General features: G+C 38.3%; 1 protein-coding gene across 1 annotated transcript in view; it reads right to left on the bottom strand.

Annotated features, from left to right (window-relative positions):
* Positions 1-7,607: 7,607 nt before the first annotated feature.
* LOC121372601 (small subunit processome component 20 homolog) overlaps positions 7,608-25,357 on the bottom strand; it is a 119,808-nt gene continuing 102,058 nt past the window's right edge. Inside the window, exons 61-64 of the mRNA XM_041499014.1 lie at positions 24,516-24,701; positions 16,906-17,026; positions 9,685-9,830; positions 7,608-8,264 (exon numbers count right to left, since the gene is read on the bottom strand). Coding sequence (XP_041354948.1) covers positions 8,112-8,264; positions 9,685-9,830; positions 16,906-17,026; positions 24,516-24,701 — 606 coding nt within the window. The 3' untranslated portion in view covers positions 7,608-8,111. The remainder of the gene's footprint in view (positions 8,265-9,684; positions 9,831-16,905; positions 17,027-24,515; positions 24,702-25,357) is intronic.

Consider the following 25,357-nt stretch of genomic DNA (forward strand, 5'->3'; position numbering starts at 1 on the left):
TTTTGCAAAATTATAGATGTGACATTCATTTGACACAAGTGTAGTTCCAATGTTTCATTAATTATTAATGAAATCAACAGTGCTCTTGCCTTCTTAAAGAGTGGAACTGTTGTGGACCTCATGAACTGAGGTACATGTATGCTGCGTGTATGGAGCTACTGAATCAGATGTTGGGATTGATACTCAGGTTAAGTATATTTAAATAAAAAAACAAGCCAGAAGTTCTGAAATACTTCCATCTAGCAAGGATGCCACCGAGTTGTATGTGGGAAGACCTATATCCAACCATACATATTGGTACATGTAAAGATTCTGTAAACTGATAGTGGTCTAAAATCTGCATTAAGATTTTGGGGGAAGGATGTGTCACACGAAATGAATATTGTCAAATAAACACATTTTTCATTCCAGATTCCCCTTAGTTTATATGAATATTTCAATATATACCGATCAATTAGTCACAATTAGGATATAAACATACTCTGGTTTCATTTTCGAGGTAGGTTATCGTGGATTTAACACCGCTAAATGTCATTTAAAACCGAACGTGTTAACAGATGTAAAGGAAAATCTATAACAAGAATAAATAACGTTTGTTTGAAATTTAATAAATCACCCCCACACCCCTCCCAAAAGTCGACCAAGTTGCAACGTTTAATACAGTCTTAATTCTGAAAATAATTATTACTGTCCTCAATTTGAAAAAGAATCCAGACATCCCAGCCTTTATATTTTGTGAGATATTCAAAGGCTTGGAAACTGAAGCTGATACGCATGATATTCTCTAATTTTCTTTTTCTTTTTGTAACAAAATTCGATCGTCTGCTATAACTAGACTACAGTATTATACAGCTATTTGTCCATTTCTTCTTGTTAAAACTGCAGTTTATGTACTTACTTTAATTCTTTTCTTGTTTTGGCAACTCAACATACATTTCTTCTTCAAACCAGTCTGGATTTATATCAAAAACTTCCTGAAGCGTACTGGTGTTAATTAAATATTAGGTGGTTCTCCATGATTAATTACCTAAGATTTAAGGTAACTGGACAATCAGAAACGAGTACAGTCAAACCGTCCTACGGCCACCTGTATTCAGCGGTCACCTGCCTTAAGCGGTTACTTTTTTCCCTCCCAAACGATTTATAACGTAAATGCACCTGTAATAAGCGGTCACCTGTCTAACGCGGTCAGCTGCCACCCAAATCGGATCCCAAATCGCTAAAATACCTGTATTAAGTGGCTACAGTAAATGTTTACTATTATATAAAAGGGATATTTAACAACAGCGATAAGGTGCAGCAAAGAACCGATCTTCACACATTCAGGAATACATGTACCCATTTGGTCCTGACATCTCTACCGTGTTGATTAAAGGTAGAGTAAACTCAAACAAGAGATTTGTGTGTTGGAAAGATGCATACCTGGACCACCAACACATACTGACACTTTAACAAATGAAAAACGCGTAATTTTAGAGTTAATAAAAAAACATGATTATTCCTGCTAACTGTGACGTCCGGTGGTATAGCTTGGGGCGAAGTGACGTCAGCTCCGTCCATCTGCTCTATGCACAGTGTAAACAAACGCTCTAATTTACAAGGCGCTCCGCATTCATCAACCTGACTTGTAAAACAACATAAATGACTTGATAGTATAATAAACTATTTAACTAAATATATTTCAATTTGCATCAATAGAACGAAATGGAGTTATAGCATTTTCTTTTTTTAAAAATCCAAAGAAAAAAGTGCATATTATTAAGCCTACTGGCAAAAACGACCACTCACGATACCCAAGTGATAATTTTCTTTTCTTTGGGACTACGTAATTGGTCAGTTTTGTGATTTTAGATGGGAAAGTCTACTTAATCAAGGGTTTTACAGAATTACTTACAGTAATAAAGCAAGACGGCTGGTCGATTACGATTAGAGGGATGTCCGTGCGGTTAACACAATACCCCGTGAACTTAATAAAAGAGGCACGTCTTTTTAGTGTGTCTAGACACAGTGTCTGGGGACCGTTCTAAATATACACCTGCCAATCAGGAACTACAGGTAACGGAAAGAAAAGACCAATTAACCAAGAAAACACTCCGATTATTATTTCAGTGCGTGGGTTAATTTATGTACAAAACATAATACAGTTATTTCAACACTTTGACAATGGTGGTTTATTTTGTATTAAAAGTAATATATAATTGTTGCTGGCTTACTGGGAGGACTATTATTACAGAATATTGCAGTGCATCCACAAAAATCAGGTATGTTTTGTTTCTTCATTTCGAAGACTAATTCCTGACGTGACACGTTAGGTATTACGTAACGACCCGCTCGCCAGAGGGCCTATTCACTGGGATGGTACAAAATGGCTGCACCCGTTATATATAATAGCCGTCACATTTAACCGTTTTATTAATTAACTATACGATATTAAGCAATAATGTGCATTATATATCGTTGAATATGCATACCAGGTCAAATGCCTTGATCGTCCCTTCCTTTAAGAGTCAATTGCGCATGGGTACCTCCCCTCGCTATAAACTGTACCTACACTCACCACGTAAAGACCTCACATTGCTAACAAACCATGACCAAAATGTGGACATAACCCATTCAAAAATTATCCCCTTTGATTAAATTCTGGATCTGCCCAGGAAAGACAATTTCTAGATCAGTTGATTTTTATATCAAGTTTCCCTATATTTTGCATGTAAATTGTAATATAAAATGATCCATTATAATCATATTTATAAAAAAGCGAACTTTAGGTACCATAGCATATTTGTCAATAGGCTTACCCATAAAGATAAGAAAAATGTAAAAAAAAACTTAACTTAATTTGACCCTAAATGACCCCAAAATGACCTTTATACGTCACCTTTGAATGGGAACCTACCCTCACCATAAACCATACCTCAGTAAACATTGGTACCTTTTTTAACAAACCATGCCCCAAAATGTGCGCGTAACCTTTTCCTAAACATCTCCCCCTTTCGTTAAATTATGGATATGCCTCTGAAATTTCAACCAGAAAACACCCCTATTAGATGTGTAATGGATATATCTATAAACCAGTCATAATATGACCATTATTGATCAATATTATTGGAAAGGAATAAAAGAAACCAATGATTTGTGTCATTTACAGCATGTTATATATTCAGAAACAATGACCTTCATTTGATCTTGAAAATGTAGGTCAAATTGACCAATTATGAAAATCCAGCAAATCAAAATGGAAAGTTGCGATATTTAGCGTCACAATTTTTTTTTTTAAAGAGTTTAATCTCCCCTATAACTGAAATTTGGAGTCTTTCACCTTGACGTACCATTAAAAGTATGCAAATTTAAGAGTCGCAGATCTGGGGCCTAATTCACTAAACTCTCGCAACTTTGTGATCTCGTAGTGCAATGCTAAAAGACTTACAAAGAGGATGCTTTGTTGTCTAGCAGAACCTATGCCCCTGAATTAGGCCCCTGAAATCTACACATATTTTTACATAAGAATCAATATTCAAACCTTTCCGACTCTCCGACATATATAAATCGACCTGGCTCCAGTACTATACCCTTATTTTGTCAAATTTGATTTCCTGCAAAACACAACTGGTACACAACTAAGTTCTTCTTTCTTTCTTTTTTTCATTACCTCGCTACTTTATTTGATGTAGTTACTGACTATACAAATAACCACATTACGTCATTGGCAGTTATGGGTGGAACGTAGACCAGTGGTAAAGTGCTCGCTTGATTTCTCGCCACAGCCAGTGCACCACGATTGGTATATCAAAGGCCATGGTATGTGCTATCCTGTACATATAAAAGATCCCTTGCTACTAATGGAAACATATATCCTCTCTAGGATTGTATCAAAATGACCATATGTTTGACATCCAATAGCCGATGATTAATAAATCATTGTGCTCTAGTGGTGTTGTTAAACAAAACAAAAACGTTTTTCATCGGCAGTTATTTCCATGCACACAGTTAGTGATCTGTACATGTTTATTGCCTGTGCACGTGAAAAATACCATGGTCATTGATGGATCAGTCATGGGGCACTGGTTGGGGTGGAAGGAAGGAAATGTTTTATTTAACGATGCACTCAACACATTTTATTTACGGTTATATGGTGTCAGACATATGGTTATGGACCATGCAGATATTGAGAGAAGAAACCCGCTGTGGCCACTTCATGTACTCTTTTCGATTAGCAGCAAGGGATATTTTATATGCACCATCCCACAAACAGGATAGTACATACCACTGCCTTTGTTACACCAGTTGTGGAGCACTGACTGGAATGAGAAATAGCCAAATAGGTCCACAGACAGGGATCGATCCTAGACCGACCGTGCATCAAGCGAACGCTTTACCACTGGGCTACATCCCGCCCTGGTTGGTTAGGGTGGAGACATATTTGACTCATTGACGATGATCAATCACACACCATATCTCATGAGTTCGCTCTACCACTTACAACCAATACTCAACAACAAGCCATGGTACATATTGCCCTGTCTGTGCTTAACAGTACCCTGTCTGTGCTTAACAACATAGAACATTTTAAGCTATGGCTATTTTTTACCTAATATAGCATAGCATATGGTTATTATGGCATTTGGTTAAAAAGAGAACAGTGAGGGTGAATCAAGCAGGATAAAGGATGTTTTGTTGGTTTTCTCTTTTCAGACTTGACCCAACCTCTTGCATTCCACCCACCCCACCCCCTAATATCTAAAGCAATGGTTTGGTCCAAATATCCTAACCACCTATTAAATATCAAAATTTGGTTGTCAAGAATACTTATTTCCAGTCACATGACCACTTCTTCATGGGTTTTTCCTTTCTTTTAACACTCCTACAGTAATTTCTTTTGGTCCTGTTTTACATATAAATCAAGAATTTTCCAATATAAATACGGTCTTTTGTAAACAGCAAATCTTTGCACATATCGGAGGCATGTTCAATATGGTGAGATATCACAGTCACTCTCTAGATTGTTTTTTTGCACCTACTGTCAGATGAATGTCATTCGACACTCAAACTGTTCACAAGCTGTCAGTAGGCTCCTGAACACGCCATGACAGGTGAGCAATGGCTCAATGCTCAATGGCTCAATGATGCCTTGTGCTCAGCAAAGATGCAATGTGGAGGTTGTTTCTGCACTAGTTTTTTCTTATTTGTGTAGCAGTGGGACACAGCCCAGTGGTAAAGTGCTCACCAAAGATGCAATGTGGAGGTTGTTTCTGCACTAGTCTTTCTTATTTGTGTAGCAGTGGGACACAGCCCAGCGGTAAAGTGCTCACCAAAGATGCAATGTGGAGGTTGTTTCTGCACTAGTCTTTCTTATTTGTGTAGCAGTGGGACACAGCCCAGTGGTAAAGTGCTCACCAAAGATGCAATGTGGAGGTTGTTTCTGCACTAGTCTTTCTTATTTGTGTAGCAGTGGGACACAGCCCAGTGGTAAAGTGCTCACCAAAGATGCAATGTGGAGGTTGTTTCTGCACTAGTCTTTCTTATTTGTGTAGCAGTGGGACACAGCCCAGCGGTAAAGTGCTCACCAAAGATGCAATGTGGAGGTTGTTTCTGCACTAGTCTTTCTTATTTGTGTAGCAGTGGGACACAGCCCAGTGGTAAAATGCTCACCAAAACTGCAATGTGGAGGTTGTTTCTGCACTAGTCTTTCTTATTTGTGTAGCAGTGGGACACAGCCCAGTGGTAAAATGCTCACCAAAGATGCAATGTGGAGGTTGTTTCTGCACTAGTCTTTCTTATTTGTGTAGCAGTGGGACACAGCCCAGTGGTAAAGTGCTCGCCAAAACTGCAATGTGGAGGTTGTTTCTGCACTAGTCTTTCTTATTTGTGTAGCAGTGGGACACAGCCCAGTGGTAAAATGCTCACCAAAGATGCAATGTGGAGGTTGTTTCTGCACTAGTCTTTCTTATTTGTGTAGCAGTGGGACACAGCCCAGCGGTAAAGTGCTCGCCAAAACTGCAATGTGGAGGTTGTTTCTGCACTAGTCTTTCTTATTTGTGTAGCAGTGGGACACAGCCCAGTGGTAAAGTGCTCGCCAAAGATGCAATGTGGAGGTTGTTTCTGCACTAGTCTTTCTTATTTGTGTAGCAGTGGGACACAGCCCAGCGGTAAAGTGCTCGCCAAAGATGCAATGTGGAGGTTGTTTCTGCACTAGTCTTTCTTATTTGTGTAGCAGTGGGACACAGCCCAGTGGTAAAGTGCTCGCCAAAACTGCAATGTGGAGGTTGTTTCTGCACTAGTCTTTCTTATTTGTGTAGCAGTGGGACACAGCCCAGCGGTAAAGTGCTCGCCAAAACTGCAATGTGGAGGTTGTTTCTGCACTAGTATTTCTTATTTGTGTAGCAGTGGGACACAGCCCAGTGGTAAAGTGCTCGCCAAAACTGCAATGTGGAGGTTGTTTCTGCACTAGTCTTTCTTATTTGTGTAGCAGTGGGACACAGCCCAGTGGTAAAGTGCTCGCCAAAGATGCAATGTGGAGGTTGTTTCTGCACTAGTCTTTCTTATTTGTGTAGCAGTGGGACACAGCCCAGCGGTAAAGTGCTCGCCAAAACTGCAATGTGGAGGTTGTTTCTGCACTAGTCTTTCTTATTTGTGTAGCAGTGGGACACAGCCCAGCGGTAAAGTGCTCGCCAAAACTGCAATGTGGAGGTTGTTTCTGCACTAGTCTTTCTTATTTGTGTAGCAGTGGGACACAGCCCAGTGGTAAAGTGCTCACCAAAGATGCAATGTGGAGGTTGTTTCTGCACTAGTCTTTCTTATTTGTGTAGCAGTGGGACACAGCCCAGTGGTAAAGTGCTCACCAAAGATGCAATGTGGAGGTTGTTTCTGCACTAGTCTTTCTTATTTGTGTAGCAGTGGGACACAGCCCAGCGGTAAAGTGCTCACCAAAGATGCAATGTGGAGGTTGTTTCTGCACTAGTCTTTCTTATTTGTGTAGCAGTGGGACACAGCCCAGCGGTAAAGTGCTCACCAAAGATGCAATGTGGAGGTTGTTTCTGCACTAGTCTTTCTTATTTGTGTAGCAGTGGGACACAGCCCAGCGGTAAAATGCTCACCAAAGATGCAATGTGGAGGTTGTTTCTGCACTAGTCTTTCTTATTTGTGTAGCAGTGGGACACAGCCCAGCGGTAAAGTGCTCGCTTGATTCGCAGTCGGTCTAGGATCAATCCCCATCGGTGGGCTCATTGGTATATCAAAGGCCATGGTATATGATATCCTGTCTGTGTGATGGTGCTTATACAAGATTCCTTGCTGCTAATGGGAAATGTAGCAGGTTTCCTCTCTAAGACTAAAATGTCAAAATTACCACTTTTGACATCAAATAGCCAATGATTAATAAATCAATGTGCTCCAGTGGTGTCGTTAAACAAAACAAACTTTTCATATTCTTGCTGTATTATTTGTTGTTTTGATGCTTATATTTTAGACGAGTTTGCCTTATTTGAAATTTCTATCCTGGAATTATTAACAACTGTTGAGTTTCTAATTGGAGTGGCCTGCAGCATGGTATTTTTCTGTGTGTATCACGTAAACAAAGAAAACAAATACTGAACACCAAACCAGACATATAAAGATAGAAACTGTATTTACAGAAGCCATGTATTTACAGGATTATTACCTAGAGAAGGGAACAATATTACACAAATACATCATAAAACATTATATGACATCATGTCCATCACAATACCACAATACCAATTTATAATGTTATGTCAAAAAATACCCATGTACTAATTGTTCATGTCTATGGCATTTGGTACATATGCTTCACAATTTAGCATGATTGTGAAAAATGGTTGAAAATCCCCAAAATGGTTGTTTTATAAGGTAACCATTTCAGTGTGCTTGTCACTATAAATAAAATAATTTTCACAATTTCATAAACAATATTTATTAATATTGAAAAAACTTTAAAGTAGAATCGTTTTCACAATAAAACAAGTCACAGTTTACTAGTATTTTATATATAACCAGTATTTCTTTCACAATAAAATATGTTACAGTTTATTAATTTTTTATATATAACAATTCCCGTATCGTCATTGAAATAAATGTCACTAACTATAACCATTTCAGTCATCTTGAACAATTGCCATATCAAGCAACCTTTTCCTTTTAATTTTCTTTGACGGGTTTTTGCGATCAATTTTTCTCTTTTTTGCTTCCTTCTTCTGTAGATTCTTTTTGAGTCTTTTCCTCGCAGCAATTTCAGGATTGGACACAGCCTGTAAAATTAAGCAGTATCTTTAGTAAACACCATTAAATCCAACACTGCTTCTCAGTATGCCCATGTCTCTCTACCAATAATTGGTAATAAATGTAATATAAGAAGTCTCTGGTTAACTATTGAAACATTATAAAGAGTCGTCATAAATAAAAATAGTGTAGTTACAGGTAATATCAGTTATTTTATTGAAATTTATCATTTCTCATAATATTAAGTTGAAACCAATTCTGGTTGGAATTGTGGACAGAATACAAAAATACAAATGCCATGTATATACTGCGACTGCTTTGCATGGTAGGAAGATTTACACATGCCAACTGTTTTCCATGCTGTCCATTGTACAAGTTTAAAGTGTGCAAGAATATTACACCACGAGACTGTGTAGAGGTCAAGTGGTATAAATCATGTGCACTATGTCTATAAATGAATGAAAGACTGTTTAAAGACACTAGCACAAAAAATACATCGGCTATTGGGTGTCGAACTATGGGAAATGCAAACAGTAAATGATGAACAACATCAATATTAAAATTAAAGAGTTAAGTAAAAACACAGTTTAAAGAACTGTGTAAAAATACAAATATCACAGATAGATAAAATTAAAATTTAGAATAGAAGTCAGTATCACATAAAAACTGTATATCTTTTCTAATTTCCTTGAGCTGAATACACTCCACCAAAATGTGGCGTACCGTCAGAGTACACTGACAGTGCTCACACTGAGGTGGAGGATCTTTCTTCGAGATAAATGAATGGGTCAAGTAGGTATGACCGATGCAAGCATGACACAAGTATGTCTATAAATGAGTGCAATAAATAACATGGGGAAAAAATTAGTATGTGCATCAATATTTATTACATATCACCGTTGTATATTAGGATTAACAAAAGCTTAATCAAATAACACAACTTTCTTTGACTGAATTGTCAGCAACCTGGCTAGCAAAGTGAGCACTTGAACTATGCATGCCATATTTCGTATCACACATGTTCAATAAAAGATTATCAGAATGGTCTTTATTACTATAGTAAGATTAAATGGGAATGCAATAAAACCCTGTATAACACAATTTGTTTTGTTTAAGAACATCACTAGAGCACATGATTTAGCAATCATCAGCTACTGGATGTCAAACATTTGGTAATTTTAACATATAGCTGTAGTGAGAAAGCCGGCTACATTTTTCCATTAGTAGAAAGGGATCTCTTAAGTGCACTTTTCTACATACAAGACAGCATATACCACGGCCTTTGATATATCAGTCGCGGTGCACTGGCTGGAATAAAAAATAGCGCAATGGGCCCCGCCAACAGGGATCAATGCTAGAATGACCATGCATCAGGTGAGAGTTTTACCAGCCCAGTATAACACTGCCAAATACTAAGAACAACTGATTTAGAAAAGATAAGAGAGTTACCTCAATAGCCCGATGCCTCTTGCGGGTTTCCTTTCTAGCTGATCGTGACTGCTGGACACTGATGAAAACCTTGGTGAAGTCTTCGACACCAACCGTCTTCTTCAGAAGGTTTATCACTTCCTGGGCTAGAGTTTTCAAGCAGCTGTCTGAAATGAGACAATATCTATTATAGTAATAAGAACAAGAGTACTGGTGAGGTACATGATACACCCGTCAGGATTTTTTGGGAAAACCATAGATATTAATGAATATGTTATGGGTAAGTCAATATAGACAAATTATTTGATTTATTTGTATCACAGTGACCTAGTAATTGTATGTAACACACCACCATCCCAAGTTGTTCCTACATGTGAGGTCTGATGGTCCTGTATGCAAAATATGATCCAGACAAGGATTTACTGTTATGTGCAGTAGACCATGAAAAGTAGGTCACAGTGACTTAGTAATAGTATGCGATACACTGCCATCCCAAGTTGTTCCTACATGTTAGGTTTGATGGTTCTGTATGCATCTGTATGCAAGATATGTTACGGACAAGGATTTATTGTTATGTGCAGTAGACCGTGAAAAGTAGGTCACAGTGACCTAGTAATAGTACACGACACACCACCATCTCAAGTTCTTCCTACATGTGAGGTTTGATGGTCCTGAATGCATCTGTATGCAAGATATGGTTCGGACAAGAAAAACGTAACAGACGGACATACATACAGATGGATGGACGGACGGACAACGCCATACCATAATACGACCCATTATAGATGGGTGTATAAAAACGTCTGTGCTAAATTCATCACAAATATAAATTTCATTGACAAGATACAAAGCCTGTCTTGGAGTTTTCAAATTGCTAATATGTAAAATACTTAAAAACAAGATATCATTTGTCTATGTGGTTGTCTGTCTCAAACTAAAATACTTAAAAACGAGATATCATTTGTCTATGTGGTTGTCTGTCTCAAACTAAAATACTTAAAAACGAGATATCATTAGTCTATGTGGTTGTCTGTCTCAAACTAATCCTTTAACATTATACAGCATTGTCTAATTTATATAGCACTGCACTGCTCTTTTATAGCACCACATTTTGTCTTCTTGATAGCATCATGTCTTGTTCAATTTATGACACATCACTGTTTCATTTATGTTTTATTTATAGCACCAGAATGTCTCATTTATAGCAAAATGTCTTATGGCACAACATTAAGTCTCATTTATATAACATTATATCTAATTTAAAGCACAATGCATCTCATTTATAGCACAATGCATCTCATTTATAGCACAATGCATCTCATTTAAAGCACCATATTATGTTTTATATATCACCTCATTATGTCTTATTTATAGTTCCAGATGTCTGGCAAAAAAAAAAAAAAAACCCCATTAAAGAAGTATTTTGACCGATATAAAAAAACCCCAACTAGAATCTGAAAATGGCAGACAAGCTGAATTTTATAGTAAACATATTTCCCTGATTTTATTCAATTACATTTCAAGTACGCTCTGGGACCACAGACCAGCCATCTGCAGAAAACTTAATTTCATTTAAATATATTTTTCAGCTTTTATCCAATTAAGATTAAAGCATGTTATCTTGGGACCACACCTTGGCTATCTGATCTGTCTACAGACTAGAATAATACCATTTAAATTTATTTCTCAGGTTTTATCCTTTCATTTTTCATTTCAACTTATTTCCATGTTTATATCCAAGTAAGGTTCAAGCACACTGTCCTGGGCACACACCTTAGCAATCTGGGCTGTCTGTCCAGGACAGTGGATTAACTGTTAGTTGTTAATGATTAGTGAGAGAGAAGAGGGTGTGGCAGTTTTACACCTACCCACTGAGTCATTAAAATTCGCTTTGGGTGGGAGCTGGTACCAGGTTACGAACCCTGTACCTACCAGCGTTATGTCCGATGGCTTAACCACGATACCACAGAGGCCGGTTTTATTCAATAGAAGTTCAAGCACAATGCCATGGTCTGATATCACAACAAGCTAGGCCGCGTCAGGTCATTTAAAGAATATTATTCCGTAATCTGCCCTACCACCTATGATTATGCTGTGTTAAGCGTGTACATGAGATGTCCATATTTCAATTAGCTGTGCACGGACCACACAATAACAACATAATCATGTTATGAGTGACCCGTCACTGCCAGGCAAAGTCAGGCAATCAGCAACTGGCTAATCCGGTCTCGTATCGACGACAAACAACAGACAACCAGATCAATGCTCAAGTGGTGTGGATGTCACAAGCCAAGTGCTTGATATCAGTGCAGGGCATGATCAGTAACTTACAGGTGTTTATGTGTAAACAATGACTTTTGAATAGGGGGAGGGGGTTGTTATCACATAGGCTACTCCTTCCTAAAAGCAGCAAGAAATCTTTTACAGGGTTATTGTTCAATAAAATTTGCCAATAATTGTGAATTTTAAACACAAATTTTATTTTAATTTGGTAAAATAATTGAGAACCATTTTTGCATAGCAGAATTTTAGCCATGGCAATTTTGTTCATTGCAAGGGTTGGTTATTGGAACACACACAAAAAAAAAGTCTTTTCACACATTTTGAAGTTTCATAGATAAATTGACAAAATTTTCACCAAGAGCTAGCCCCTAGAGTCAGGACAGTACATATCAAAGTATTTGTTATTTACCAGTCATGGTGCACTGGTTTTGACGTGAGAAAAAAAACCCACCCACCTCGACTGATGATGAGAGAGAAAATGACCCATCACATCTAATGTGAACATGCAATCAATGAACCATTGGTGTAGACAAGATTTTATTTTGGGGGGCACGGAGCTAAAACTCTCAGACTGAGCTAGATCCCACCCTGACTACACCAGTGCACCAAGCTAAAACTCTCAGACTGAGCTAGATCCCACCCTGACTACACCAGTGCACCAAGCTAAAACTCTCAGACTGAGCTAGATCCCACCCTGACTACACCAGTGCACCAAGCTAAAACTCTCAGACTGAGCTAGATCACATCCCGACTACACTAGATCACACCCTGACTACACTAGATCACATCCCGACTACACTAGATCACACCCTGACTACACCAGTGCACCGAGCTAAAACTCTCAGACTGAGCTAGATCACACCCTGACTACACCAGTGCACCGAGCTAAAACTCTCAGACTGAGCTAGATCACACCCTGACTACACCAGTGCACCAAGCTAAAACTCTCAGACCGACCTAGATCCCACCCTGACTACACCAGTGCACCAAGCTAAAACTCTCAGACTGAGCTAGATCACACCCTGACTACACCAGTGCACCGAGCTAAAACTCTCAGACCGACCTAGATCACACCCTGACTACACCAGTGCACCGAGCTAAAACTCTCAGACTGAGCTAGATCACACCCTGACTACACCAGTGCACCAAGCTAAAACTCTCAGACTGAGCTAGATCACACCCTGACTACACCAGTGCACCGAGCTAAAACTCTCAGACTGAGCTAGATCACACCCTGACTACACCAGTGCACCAAGCTAAAACTCTCAGACTGAGCTAGATCACACCCTGACTACACCAGTGCACCAAGCTAAAACTCTCAGACTGAGCTAGATCCCACCCTGACTACACCAGTGCACCGAGCTAAAACTCTCAGACTGAGCTAGATCCCATCATGACTACACCAGTGCACCGAGCTAAAACTCTCAGACTGAGCTAGATCACACCCTGACTACACCAGTGCACCCAGCTAAAACTCTCAGACTGAGCTAGATCACATCCCGACTACACTAGATCACACCCTGACTACACCAGTGCACCAAGCTAAAACTCTCAGACTGAGCTAGATCACACCCTGACTACACCAGTGCACCAAGCTAAAACTCTCAGACTGAGCTAGATCCCACCCTGACTACACCAGTGCACCGAGCTAAAACTCTCAGACTGAGCTAGATCCCATCATGACTACACCAGTGCACCAAGCTAAAACTCTCAGACTGAGCTAGATCCCACCCTGACTACACCAGTGCACCAAGCTAAAACTCTCAGACTGAGCTAGATCACACCCTGACTACACCAGTGCACCAAGCTAAAACTCTCAGACTGAGCTAGATCACACCCTGACTACACCAGTGCACCGAGCTAAAACTCTCAGACTGAGCTAGATCCCACCCTGACTACACCAGTGCACCGAGCTAAAACTCTCAGACTGAGCTAGATCACACCCTGACTACACCAGTGCACCAAGCTAAAACTCTCAGACTGAGCTAGATCACACCCTGACTACACCAGTGCACCAAGCTAAAACTCTCAGACTGAGCTAGATCACACCCTGACTACACCAGTGCACCAAGCTAAAACTCTCAGACTGAGCTAGATCACATCCCGACTACACTAGATCACACCCTGACTACACCAGTGCACCAAAAATCTCAGACTGAGCTAGATCCCACCCTGACTACACCAGTGCATTACCGGCCTCGGTGGCGTCGTGGCAGGCCATCGGTCTACAGGCTGGTAGGTACTGGGTTCGGATCCCAGTCGAGGCATGGGATTTTTAATCCAGATACCGACTCCAAACCCTGAGTGAGTGCTCCGCAAGGCTTGCCACTTGCACCGACCAGTGATCCATAACTGGTTCAACAAAGGCCATGGTTTGTGCTATCCTGCCTGTGGGAAGCGCAAATAAAAGATCCCTTGCTACCTGTCGTAAAAAAGATTAGCCTATGTGGCGACAGTGGGTTTCCTCTAAAAACAGTGTCAGAATGACCATATGTTTGATGTCCAATAGCCGATGATAAGATTAAAAATCAATGTGCTCTAGTGGTGTCGTTAAATCAAACAAACACACTTTACACCAGTGCACCGAGCTAAAACTTAGCGGCTTTCCTCTGATGATTACCAAATGTTTGAGATCCAATAGCCGATGACTAATTAATCAATGGGTTCTAGTTGTGTTATTAAACAAAACAAACTTTAACATTTACCTCCAGCGAGTCTGGTGATCTCTCTCTGTAGAGGAGGCAGAACACACCCACAACAAGTTGATGATATTACCTTCAGTCAGTCTGGTGATCTCTCTCATTAAGGTAGAACCCACCCACACCAAGTTGATGATCTTACCTTCAGTGAGTCTGGTGATTTCTCTCTGTAGAGGAGGCAGAACACACCCACAACAAGTTGATGATCTTACCTTCAGTGAGTCTGGTGATCTCTCTCGGTAAGGTAGAACACACCCACACCAAGTTGATAATCTTACCTTCAGTGAGTCTGGTGATCTCTCTCGGTAAGGTAGAACACACCCACACCAAGTTGATAATCTTACATCCAGTGAGTCTGGTGATCTCTCTCTGTAGAGGAGGTAGAACCCACCCACACCAAGTTGATGATCTTACCTTCAGTGAGTCTGGTGATCTCTCTCTGTAGAGGAGGCAGAACACACCCACAACAAGTTGATAATCTTACCTTCAGTGAGTCTGGTGATATCTCTCTGTAGAGGAGGCAGAACACACCCACAACAAGTTGATGATCTTACCTTCAGTGAGTCTGGTGATCTCTCTCTGTAGAAGAGGCAGAACCCACCCACACCAAGTTGATGATCTTACCTCCAGTGAGTCTGGTGATCTCTCTCGTTAAGGTAGAACACACCCACACCAAGTTGATGATCTTACCTCCAGTGAGTCTGGTGATCTCTCTCATTAAGGTAGAACCCACCCACACCAAGTTGATGATCTTACCTCCAGTAAGTCTGGTGATATCTCTCTGTAGAGGAGGCAGAACACACCCACACCAAGTTGATGATCTTACCTTCAGTGAGTCTGGTGATCTCTCTCTGTAGAGGAGGTAGAACACACCCACACCAAGTTGATGATCTTACCTTCAGTGAGTCTGGTGATATCTCTCTGTAGAGGAGGTAGAACACACCCACACCAAGTTGATGATATTACCTTCAGTGAGTCTGGTGAACTCTCTCGTTAAGGTAGAACCCACCCACACCATGTTGATGATCTTACCTTCAGTGAGTCTGGTGATCTCTCTCGGTAAGGTAGAACACACCCACACCAAGTTGATGATATTACCTTCAGTGAGTCTGGTGACCTCTCTCGTTAAGGTAGAACACACCCACACCAAGTTGATAATCTTACCTTCAGTGAGTCTGGTGATCTCTCTCGGTATGGTAGAACACACCCACACCAAGTTGATGATATTACCTTCAGTGAGTCTGGTGATCTCTCTCGTTAAGGTAGAACACACCCACACCAAGTTGATAATCTTACCTCCAGTGAATCTGGTGATCGCTCTCTGTAGAGGAGGTAGAACCCACCCACACCAAGTTGATGATCTTACCTCCAGTGAGTCTGGTGATCTCTCTCTGTAGAGGAGGCAGAACACACCCACACCAAGTTGATGATCTTACCTTCAGTGAGTCTGGTGATCTCTCTCGGTAAGGTAGAACACACCCACACCAAGTTGATGATCTTACCTCCAGTGAGTCTGGTGATTTCTCTCTGTAGAGGAGGCAGAACACACCCACAACAAGTTGATGATCTTACCTTCAGTGAGTCTGGTGATCTCTCTCATTAAGGTAGAACACACCCACACCAAGTTGATGATTTTACCTTCAGTGAGTCTGGTGATTTCTCTCTGTAGAGGAGGCAGAACCCACCCACACCAAGTTGATGATCTTACCTCCAGTGAGTCAGGTGATCTCTCTCTGTAGAGGAGGCAGAACCCACCCACACCAAGTTGATGATCTTACCTCCAGTGAGTCAGGTGATTTCTCTCTGTAGAGGAGGCAGAACACACCCACACCAAGTTGATAATCTTACCTCCAGTGAGTCTGGTGATCTCTCTCTGTAGAGGAGGCAGAACACACCCACACCAAGTTGATAATCTTACCTCCAGTGAGTCTGGTGATCTCTCTCTGTAGAGGAGGCAGAACACACCCACACCAAGTTGATAATCTTACCTTCAGTGAGTCTGGTGATCTCTCTCGGTAAGGTAGAACACACCCACACCAAGTTGATAATCTTACCTTCAGTGAGTCTGGTGATCTCTCTCTGTAGAGGAGGCAGAACACACCCACACCAAGTTGATGATCTTACCTCCAGTGAGTACGGTGATCTCTCTCTGTAGAGGAGGCAGAACACACCCACACCAAGTTGATGATCTTACCTTCAGTGAGTCTGGTGAACTCTCTCGTTACGGTAGAACACACCCACACCAAGTTGATAATCTTACCTTCAGTGAGTCTGGTGATCTCTCTCTGTAGAGGAGGCAGAATTATGTGGAGAATGTCTGTCAGACACTCCGAGTCCAGCTTTAGACTGTACGCGGCCAGCCACTTGAAAACACTGGATCTCTGCAATGCAGATGGAATAATGGTAATTAGTATCAGTGAATACATCTACAATTGTTCAATACACTGTAAAGTAATAAGCGTTTCAGCGGTCCATTCCACAAAACGATCTTAGCGCTAAGATCACCTTAAGTGCATTAGGTTGTTATGCATTAAGTAGATCTTAGCGCTATGATTGCTTTGTGGAACGGGGCCCAGTTAACTAGGGAATGCTGGTACAGTCAATTAGGGAATAACAGTAAGTTGATCGAGGGGAAAATGTATTAGTATATTTATTAAAGAACGATACTATGTATTAAGGAATAATGATACAGGGCACTGGCAAATAATAGGGGATAATGGTACAGTGTATTAGATAAAAGCAAAGAGCTTTAGGGAATAATGGTACAGTGTATTAGATAATAATAGCAGAGAGCTTTAGGGAATAATGGTACAGTGTATTAGATAATAATAGCAGAGAGCTTTAGGGAATAATGGTACAGTGTATTAGATAATAATAGCAGAGAGCTTTAGGGAATAATGGTACAGTGTATTAGATAATAATAGCAGAGAGCTTTAGGGAATAATGGTACAGTGTATTAGATAATAATAGCAGAGAGCTTCAGGGAATAATGGTACAGTGTATTAGATAATAATAGCAGAGAGCTTCAGGGAATAATGGTACAGTGTATTAGATAATAATAGCAGAGAGCTTTAGGGAACAATGGTACAGTGTATTAGATAATAACAGCAGAGAGCTTTAGGGAATAATGGTACAGTGCATGGGGAGAATAACAGTACAGAACGTTATTCACGGTACAGTGTATTAAACAATAATGGTACAGTGCATGACATGATAACGGTACAATGTATTGGGTAATACTGATACAGTGAATTTGGGAATACTGATACAGTGAATTTGGAAATACTGATAGTGAATTTGGGAATAATGGTATAGTGAATTTGATAATACTGATACAGTGAATTTGGGAATACTGATACAGTGAATTTGGGAATAATGGTATAGTGAATTTGGTAATACTGATACAGTGAATTTGGGAATACTGATAGTGAATTTGGGAATAATGGTATAGTGAATTTAGTAATACTGATACAGCGAATTTGGGAATAATGGTACATTCAATCTGGTAATACTGATACAGTGAATTTGGGAATACTGATACAGTGAATTTGGGAATAATGATAGTGAATTTGGTAATAATGATAGTGAATTTGGTAATAATGATACAGTGAATTTGGTAATAATGATACAGTGAATTTGGGAATACTGATACAGTGAATTTGGTAATACTGATACAGTGAATTTGGTAATACTGATACAGTGAATTTGGGAATAATGGTACATTGAATCTGGTAATAATGATACAGTGAATTTGGGAATAATGGTATAGTGAATTTGGAAATACTGATACAGTGAATTTGGGAATACTGATACAGTGAATTTGGGAATAATAGTATAGTGAATTTGGGAATACCGATACAGTGAATTTGGGAATACTGATACAGTGAATTTGGGAATAATGGTATAGTGAATTTGGGAATACCGATACAGTGAATTTGGGAATACTGATACAGTGAATTTGGAAATACTGATACAGTGAATTTGGTAATAATGATACAGTGAATTTGGGAATAATGGTATAGTGAATTTGGGAATACCGATACAGTGAATTTGGGAATACTGATACAGTGAATTTGGGAATACTGATACAATGAATTTGGAAATACTGATACAGTGAATTTGGAAATACTGATACAGTGAATTTGAAAATACTGATACAGTGAATTTGGTAATACTGATACAGTGAATTTGGTAATAATGATACAGTGAATTTGGTAATAATGATACAGTGAATTTGGTAATAATGATAGTGAATTTGGTAATAATGATACAGTGAATTTGGTAATACTGATACAGTGAATTTGGTAATAATGATACAGTGAATTTGGGAATAATGGTATAGTGAATTTGGAAATACTGATACAGTGAATTTGGGAATACTGATACAGTGAATTTGGGAATAATGATACAGTGAATTTGGGAATACTGATACAGTGAATTTGGTAATACTGATACAGTGAATTTGGGAATACTGATACAGTGAATTTGGTAATAATGATACAGTGAATTTGGTAATAATGGTACATTGAATCTGGTAATAATGATACACTGAATTTGGTAATAATGATACAGTGAATTTGGTAATACTGATACAGTGAATTTGGGAATAATGATACGGTGAATTTGGTAATAATGGTATAGTGAATTGAGGGGGAAAATCAATTCAGTGAATTGAGGGGGGAAATCAATTCAGTAAATTAGGCTAAAATTATTACGTAAATTTGGTAATAATTTCTCAGTGAATTAGGGATGAAACAGCCTGAATTACGGACAAGTAAATTGCAATTATGATACACACAAAAAACCCATTAAAAACTACAGTCTATCAGTTATTGTGCATTGTGAGATAATATATTAAAACCTCTCAAAGGAGAACAGCTGACATGTGCTTAATTTGTCTCTTCCTGCAACAAGTATGATGAAGCTGTTTGAACACGGGGATTAACACACAATACATCAACAAGTATTATGAAGTTGTTTGAATACTGGGATTAACTGGCAATACATCAACAAGTATTATGAAGCTGTTTGAACACAGGGATTAACACGCAATACATCAACAAGTATTATGAAGCTGTTTGAACACGCGGATTAACATGCAATACATCAACAAGTATTATGAAGCTGTTTGAACACGCGGATTAACACGCAATACATCAACAAGTATTATGAAGCTGTTTGAACACGGGGATTAACACACAATACATCAACATGTATTATGAAGCTGTTTGAACACGGGGATCAACTCGCAATACATCAACATGTATTATGAACCTGTTTGAACACGGGGATCAACACGCAATACATCAACAAGTATTATGAAGCTGTTTGAACACAGGGATCAACAAGCAATACATCAACAAGTATTATGAAGCTGTTTGAACACAGGGATCAACACGCAATACATCAACAAGTATTATGAAGCTGTTTGAACACAGGGATCAACACGCAATACATCAACAAGTATTATGAAGCTGTTTGAACACGCGGATTAACACGCAATACATCAACAAGTATTATGAAGCTGTTTGAACACACGGATTAACACGCAATACATCAACAAGTATTATGAAGCTGTTTGAACACAGGGATTAACACACAATACATCAACATGTATTATGAAGCTGTTTGAACATGGGGATTAACACACAATACATCAACAAGTATTATGAAGCTGTTTGAACACGGGAATCAACACGCAATACATCAACAAGTATTATGAAGCTGTTTGAACATGGGGATCAACTCGCAATACATCAACAAGTATACGGGGATTAACACGCAATACATCAACAAGTATTATGAAGCTGTTTGAACACGGGGATTAACACACAATACATCAACAAGTATTATGAAGCTGTTTGAACATGGGGATCAACTCGCAATACATCAACAAGTATTATGAAGCTGTTTGAACACGGGGATTAACACGCAATACATCAACAAGTATGATGAAGCTGTTTGAACATGGGAATCAACTCGCAATACATCAACAAGTATTATGAAGCTGTTTGAACACGGGGATTAACACGCAATACATCAACAAGTATTATGAAGATGTTTGAACACGGGGATCAACTTGCAATACATCAATAAGTATTATGAAGCTGTTTGAATACGGGGATTAACACGCAATACATCAACAAGTATTATGAAGCTGTTTAAACACAGGGATTAACACGCAATACATCAACAAGTATGATGAAGCTGTTTGAACACGGGGATTAACACGCAATACATCAACAAGTATTATGAAGCTGTTTGAACACGGTGATCAACTTGCAATACATCAACAAGTATTATGAAGCTGTTTGAACACGGGGATTAACACGCAATACATCAACAAGTATTATGAAGCTGTTTAAACACAGGGATTAACACGCAATACATCAACAAGTATGATGAAGCTGTTTGAACACGGGGATCAACTTGCAATACATCAACAAGTATTATGAAGTTGTTTGAACACGGGGATTAAAACGCAATACATCAACAAGTATTATGAAGTTGTTTGAACACGGGGATTAACACACAATACATCAACAAGTATTATGAAGCTGTTTGAACACGGGGATTAACACGCAATACATCAACAAGTATTATGAAGCTGTTTTAACACGGGGATTAACAAGCAATACATCAACAAATAACCGTAGTTACTGTAATAATTCACCGAGATGAACTGGAATATTGTTGACACTTGATCAGCATTTACCAATCTGTGGTTTTACTTTTTCAAATCAATTTTAAATAAATAAATAAATACAAAAAAGTAATAATAAATAAAATAAAATAAATAATTAAATAAATAAAATAGACAGTTAAATAAATAAGTAAAGTAAGTAAGTAAAATAAATAAATAAATAAATAAATAAATAAATAAAATAGATAGACAGACAGATAAATAAATAAATATAAGTAAAGTAAGTAAGTCAGTAAATAAATAAATAAATAAATAAATTTAAATAAAATATACTGTACAGAGGCTACAAAATCTTTATTATTCCTTTATTTCATTAATTTAATTTTTATTAATAAATATAGATTTTTTAAAACCTAGAAATTCTTTCATATTTAAAATAATTTTAAAATAAAATACATTTTGGGATTTTTGTGCAATGTGTAAAATTACTTTACTTTTCTAAAAATTATTAAATTGGAAAACTTTACTGGAAAGATGTCTAACACTGGTAATTGTTCCTATACAAAGCCTCACTACAATAAGTACTGATTTAGTGTGTCTTTTGTTTTTATTTAGATTTACATATAGCCAGAATTATATCTATACTTCACTAATTCGAAATTATTTGTGATTTTTTTTTTATATAGTTACATTTAATTTAGATCAATATGGGAAAAAAACTTACATAAATAACAATTCTCTCCACTATTTACGTTATGTCTAGTTTTACTAGTAGCCATTTAATATAATAAATATTCATTCTTTTAAACTAGTAAAATAGACATAATGTAAATAGCAAAGAGAATGACAAACCCTGGATGAAGGAAATGGTATATTTAACAATGCACTCAACACATTTAACCCCTGATGAATGCTTAGGGTTGCCTCGGAAACATAGGAATTGTAACAAAAATTATTTATGACAAAAGTAAAAGTAATTTGTTAGGTTTTCTTTTAAAAAATTTAAACATTTACTAATTGCATTCACATATTTCTTCTCATGTGCCTAAGGAGTATTCATCAAAGTAAAAAGAAGTAATTAATTGCACATACTGTCTTTCTGTGAGCTACACAATAATTTGCATTTCTATTTGTATGTGCTCAAGGTTATATCCTGGCATTCATATGCAATGTTAATAGACGTATGGTAATTGTTCATTACTAAGCCAATTGTTATGAAAAGAAAGCCAATCTCCAGACACGGACATGTTATTACAGTAACTGTGATCTTGTTGTCGTCAGTAAGTGACATTAATAGTTCTATCGATTGGCATGTTGATTTATACTGCTCATAATAATCACTGTGTAATACTACACACCACTCCTGATACTAAACTGTACACCCCACACTCACATACAGCACTATTACACCATTACCACGTTAAACCACACACAGCACATATTACACTATATCACACCACTCCTCACACTAAACTGTACACACCGCTCACATACAGCACTATTACACCATTACCAAGTTAAACCACACACAGCACATATTACACTATATCACACCACTCCTCACACTAAACTGTACACACCACACTCACATACAGCACTATTACACCATTACCACGTTAAACCACACACAGCACATATTACACTATATCACACCACTCCTCACACTAAACTGTACACACCACACTCACATACAGCACTATTACACCATTACCACGTTAAACCACACACAGCACATATTATACTATATCACACCACTCCTCACACTAAACTGTACACACCACACTCACATACAGCACTATTACACCATTACCACGTTAAACCACACACAGCACATATTATACTATATCACACCACTCCTCACACTAAACTGTACACACCACACTCGCATACAGCACTATTACACCATTACCACGTTAAACCACACACAGCACATATTATACTATATCACACCACTCCTCACACTAAACTGTACACACCACACTCACATACAGCACTATTACACCATTACAACTTTAAACCACACACAGCACATATTACACTATATCACACCACTCCTCATACTAAACTGTACACACCACACTCACATACAGCACTATTATACCATTAAACCACACACAGCACATATTACACTATATCACACCACTCCTCAAACTAAACTGACTGTACACACCACGCTCACATACAGCACTATTACACCATTAAACCACACTGAGAACATATTATACTACACCACTCCACTCCTCAACTAAATTGTACACACCACACTACTCCTCACACTAAACTGTACACACCACCCACCAGCACTATTATACACATATATTACGACATCATAGTGCACACACCAAACCACACAAAGCACATAACATCACATCACACCACAAACACCAAACTGCACACACACATATACAGCACTAACACATTACTACATCATACTATCATACACCATACGACATATAGTACTACATTATCACACAACACAATACCACATCATACTATCATACACCATACCACATATAGTACTACATTATCACACAACACAATACCACATCATACTATCATACACCATACCACATATAGTACTACATTATCACACAACACAATACCACACACCATACCATAACACACAATTCACCCCAAAACACAAATCTTACACCACACACACACCAATCGCCCAACTACACACCAAATTAGTTTCCCAAACCAATCACAGGGCCAGATTCAGGGCTCGAAATTAAGAATTTATCACCCACAGCATATTTTTTAAATTGCTGTGGGTGAAACAGCCCACCGACAGCAATTTGGAGCCTGCCTGTGTACATTTTTTAAAAGGTGACTTTTACAGCAAATAAATATGACTGAAAGGTTTTTTTGTTGCATGTAGACATATTTCAAATGTACAAACGTTAAATATTGGCAGATAATGTACACCTGATATATTCATTTTTCTACTGTTGAGGAGTTTTACCGACGGCATTAATTTTTATCGAGCGGCACAAAAGTGTCTTTAGTGATGCTCCCAACCCACAGCAATTTATATCTCAATGACGGCAATTTCCATTGGTGCCATCGTTAAGTTTGAGCCCTGAAGATTCATCCTTGTCGTCCATGACGTTGACTACATACAAGAGTACATAATAATACTTCAAAATCAAAATACATGGAAACTAAACAAGTTAAAATCATTTAATTTAGCATCGCTGACAACTGCGCCAACTACAGCCCCTGACCTTGATTGTTTTCCTCGGGGAGATGACAGCTTCGTGGTTGGCTTCTCGCACCATTTTCCTCGTTATCCATCTCACTGACAGCGGTTGTTGAGGTGAGGTTTCCGCATCGTCAGACGGCTTGACATCCACGTCATGTTGTGACAGCAGTATCACCACACTTCCCAGGAACAGCATGTTCTTCACAACCTGCTCAAATATAGTCGCAGTTTCTTACTGTTTTGGGGATTAGTTCTGTTTAAAGTTTGCTTTGTTTAACGACACCACTAGAGCACATTGATTTATTAATCATCAGCTATTGGATGTCAAACATTTGGTCATTTTGACATATCGTATTCGCCACTATGTGTATTCGCTACACCCTTTTGCAATATTATTAAAATATAATTTAAAATCTGACACTCTTGATTACTTCATGACAAAACAACTGGCAACTAATTATTTAAACATACATATCCATGGTATATACTTTAATCCTGATTAAGTTATAATTATAAAACATGTATCTAATAGGATTAAATTATGATAAAGATATTCAGTTGGTTTTCTCCTTTCACTTCTGATTAAATTATGATAAACAGATGTATCCAACTGACTGGCTGCTGATTAAATTATGATAAACAGATGTATCTGCCTGACTGGCTGCTTATTAAATTATGATAAACAGATGTATCCAACTGACTGGCTGCTGATTAAATTATGATAAACAGATGTATGCAACTGACTGGCTGCTGATTAAATTATGATAAACAGATGTATCCAATTGGCTGTTGATTAAATTATGATAAACAGATGTATCCAACTGACTGGCTGCTGATTAAATTATGATAAACAGATGTATGCAA

This window comes from Gigantopelta aegis, chromosome 4, assembly GCF_016097555.1.
Source record: "Gigantopelta aegis isolate Gae_Host chromosome 4, Gae_host_genome, whole genome shotgun sequence".
NCBI lineage: Eukaryota > Metazoa > Mollusca > Gastropoda > Neomphalida > Peltospiridae > Gigantopelta > Gigantopelta aegis.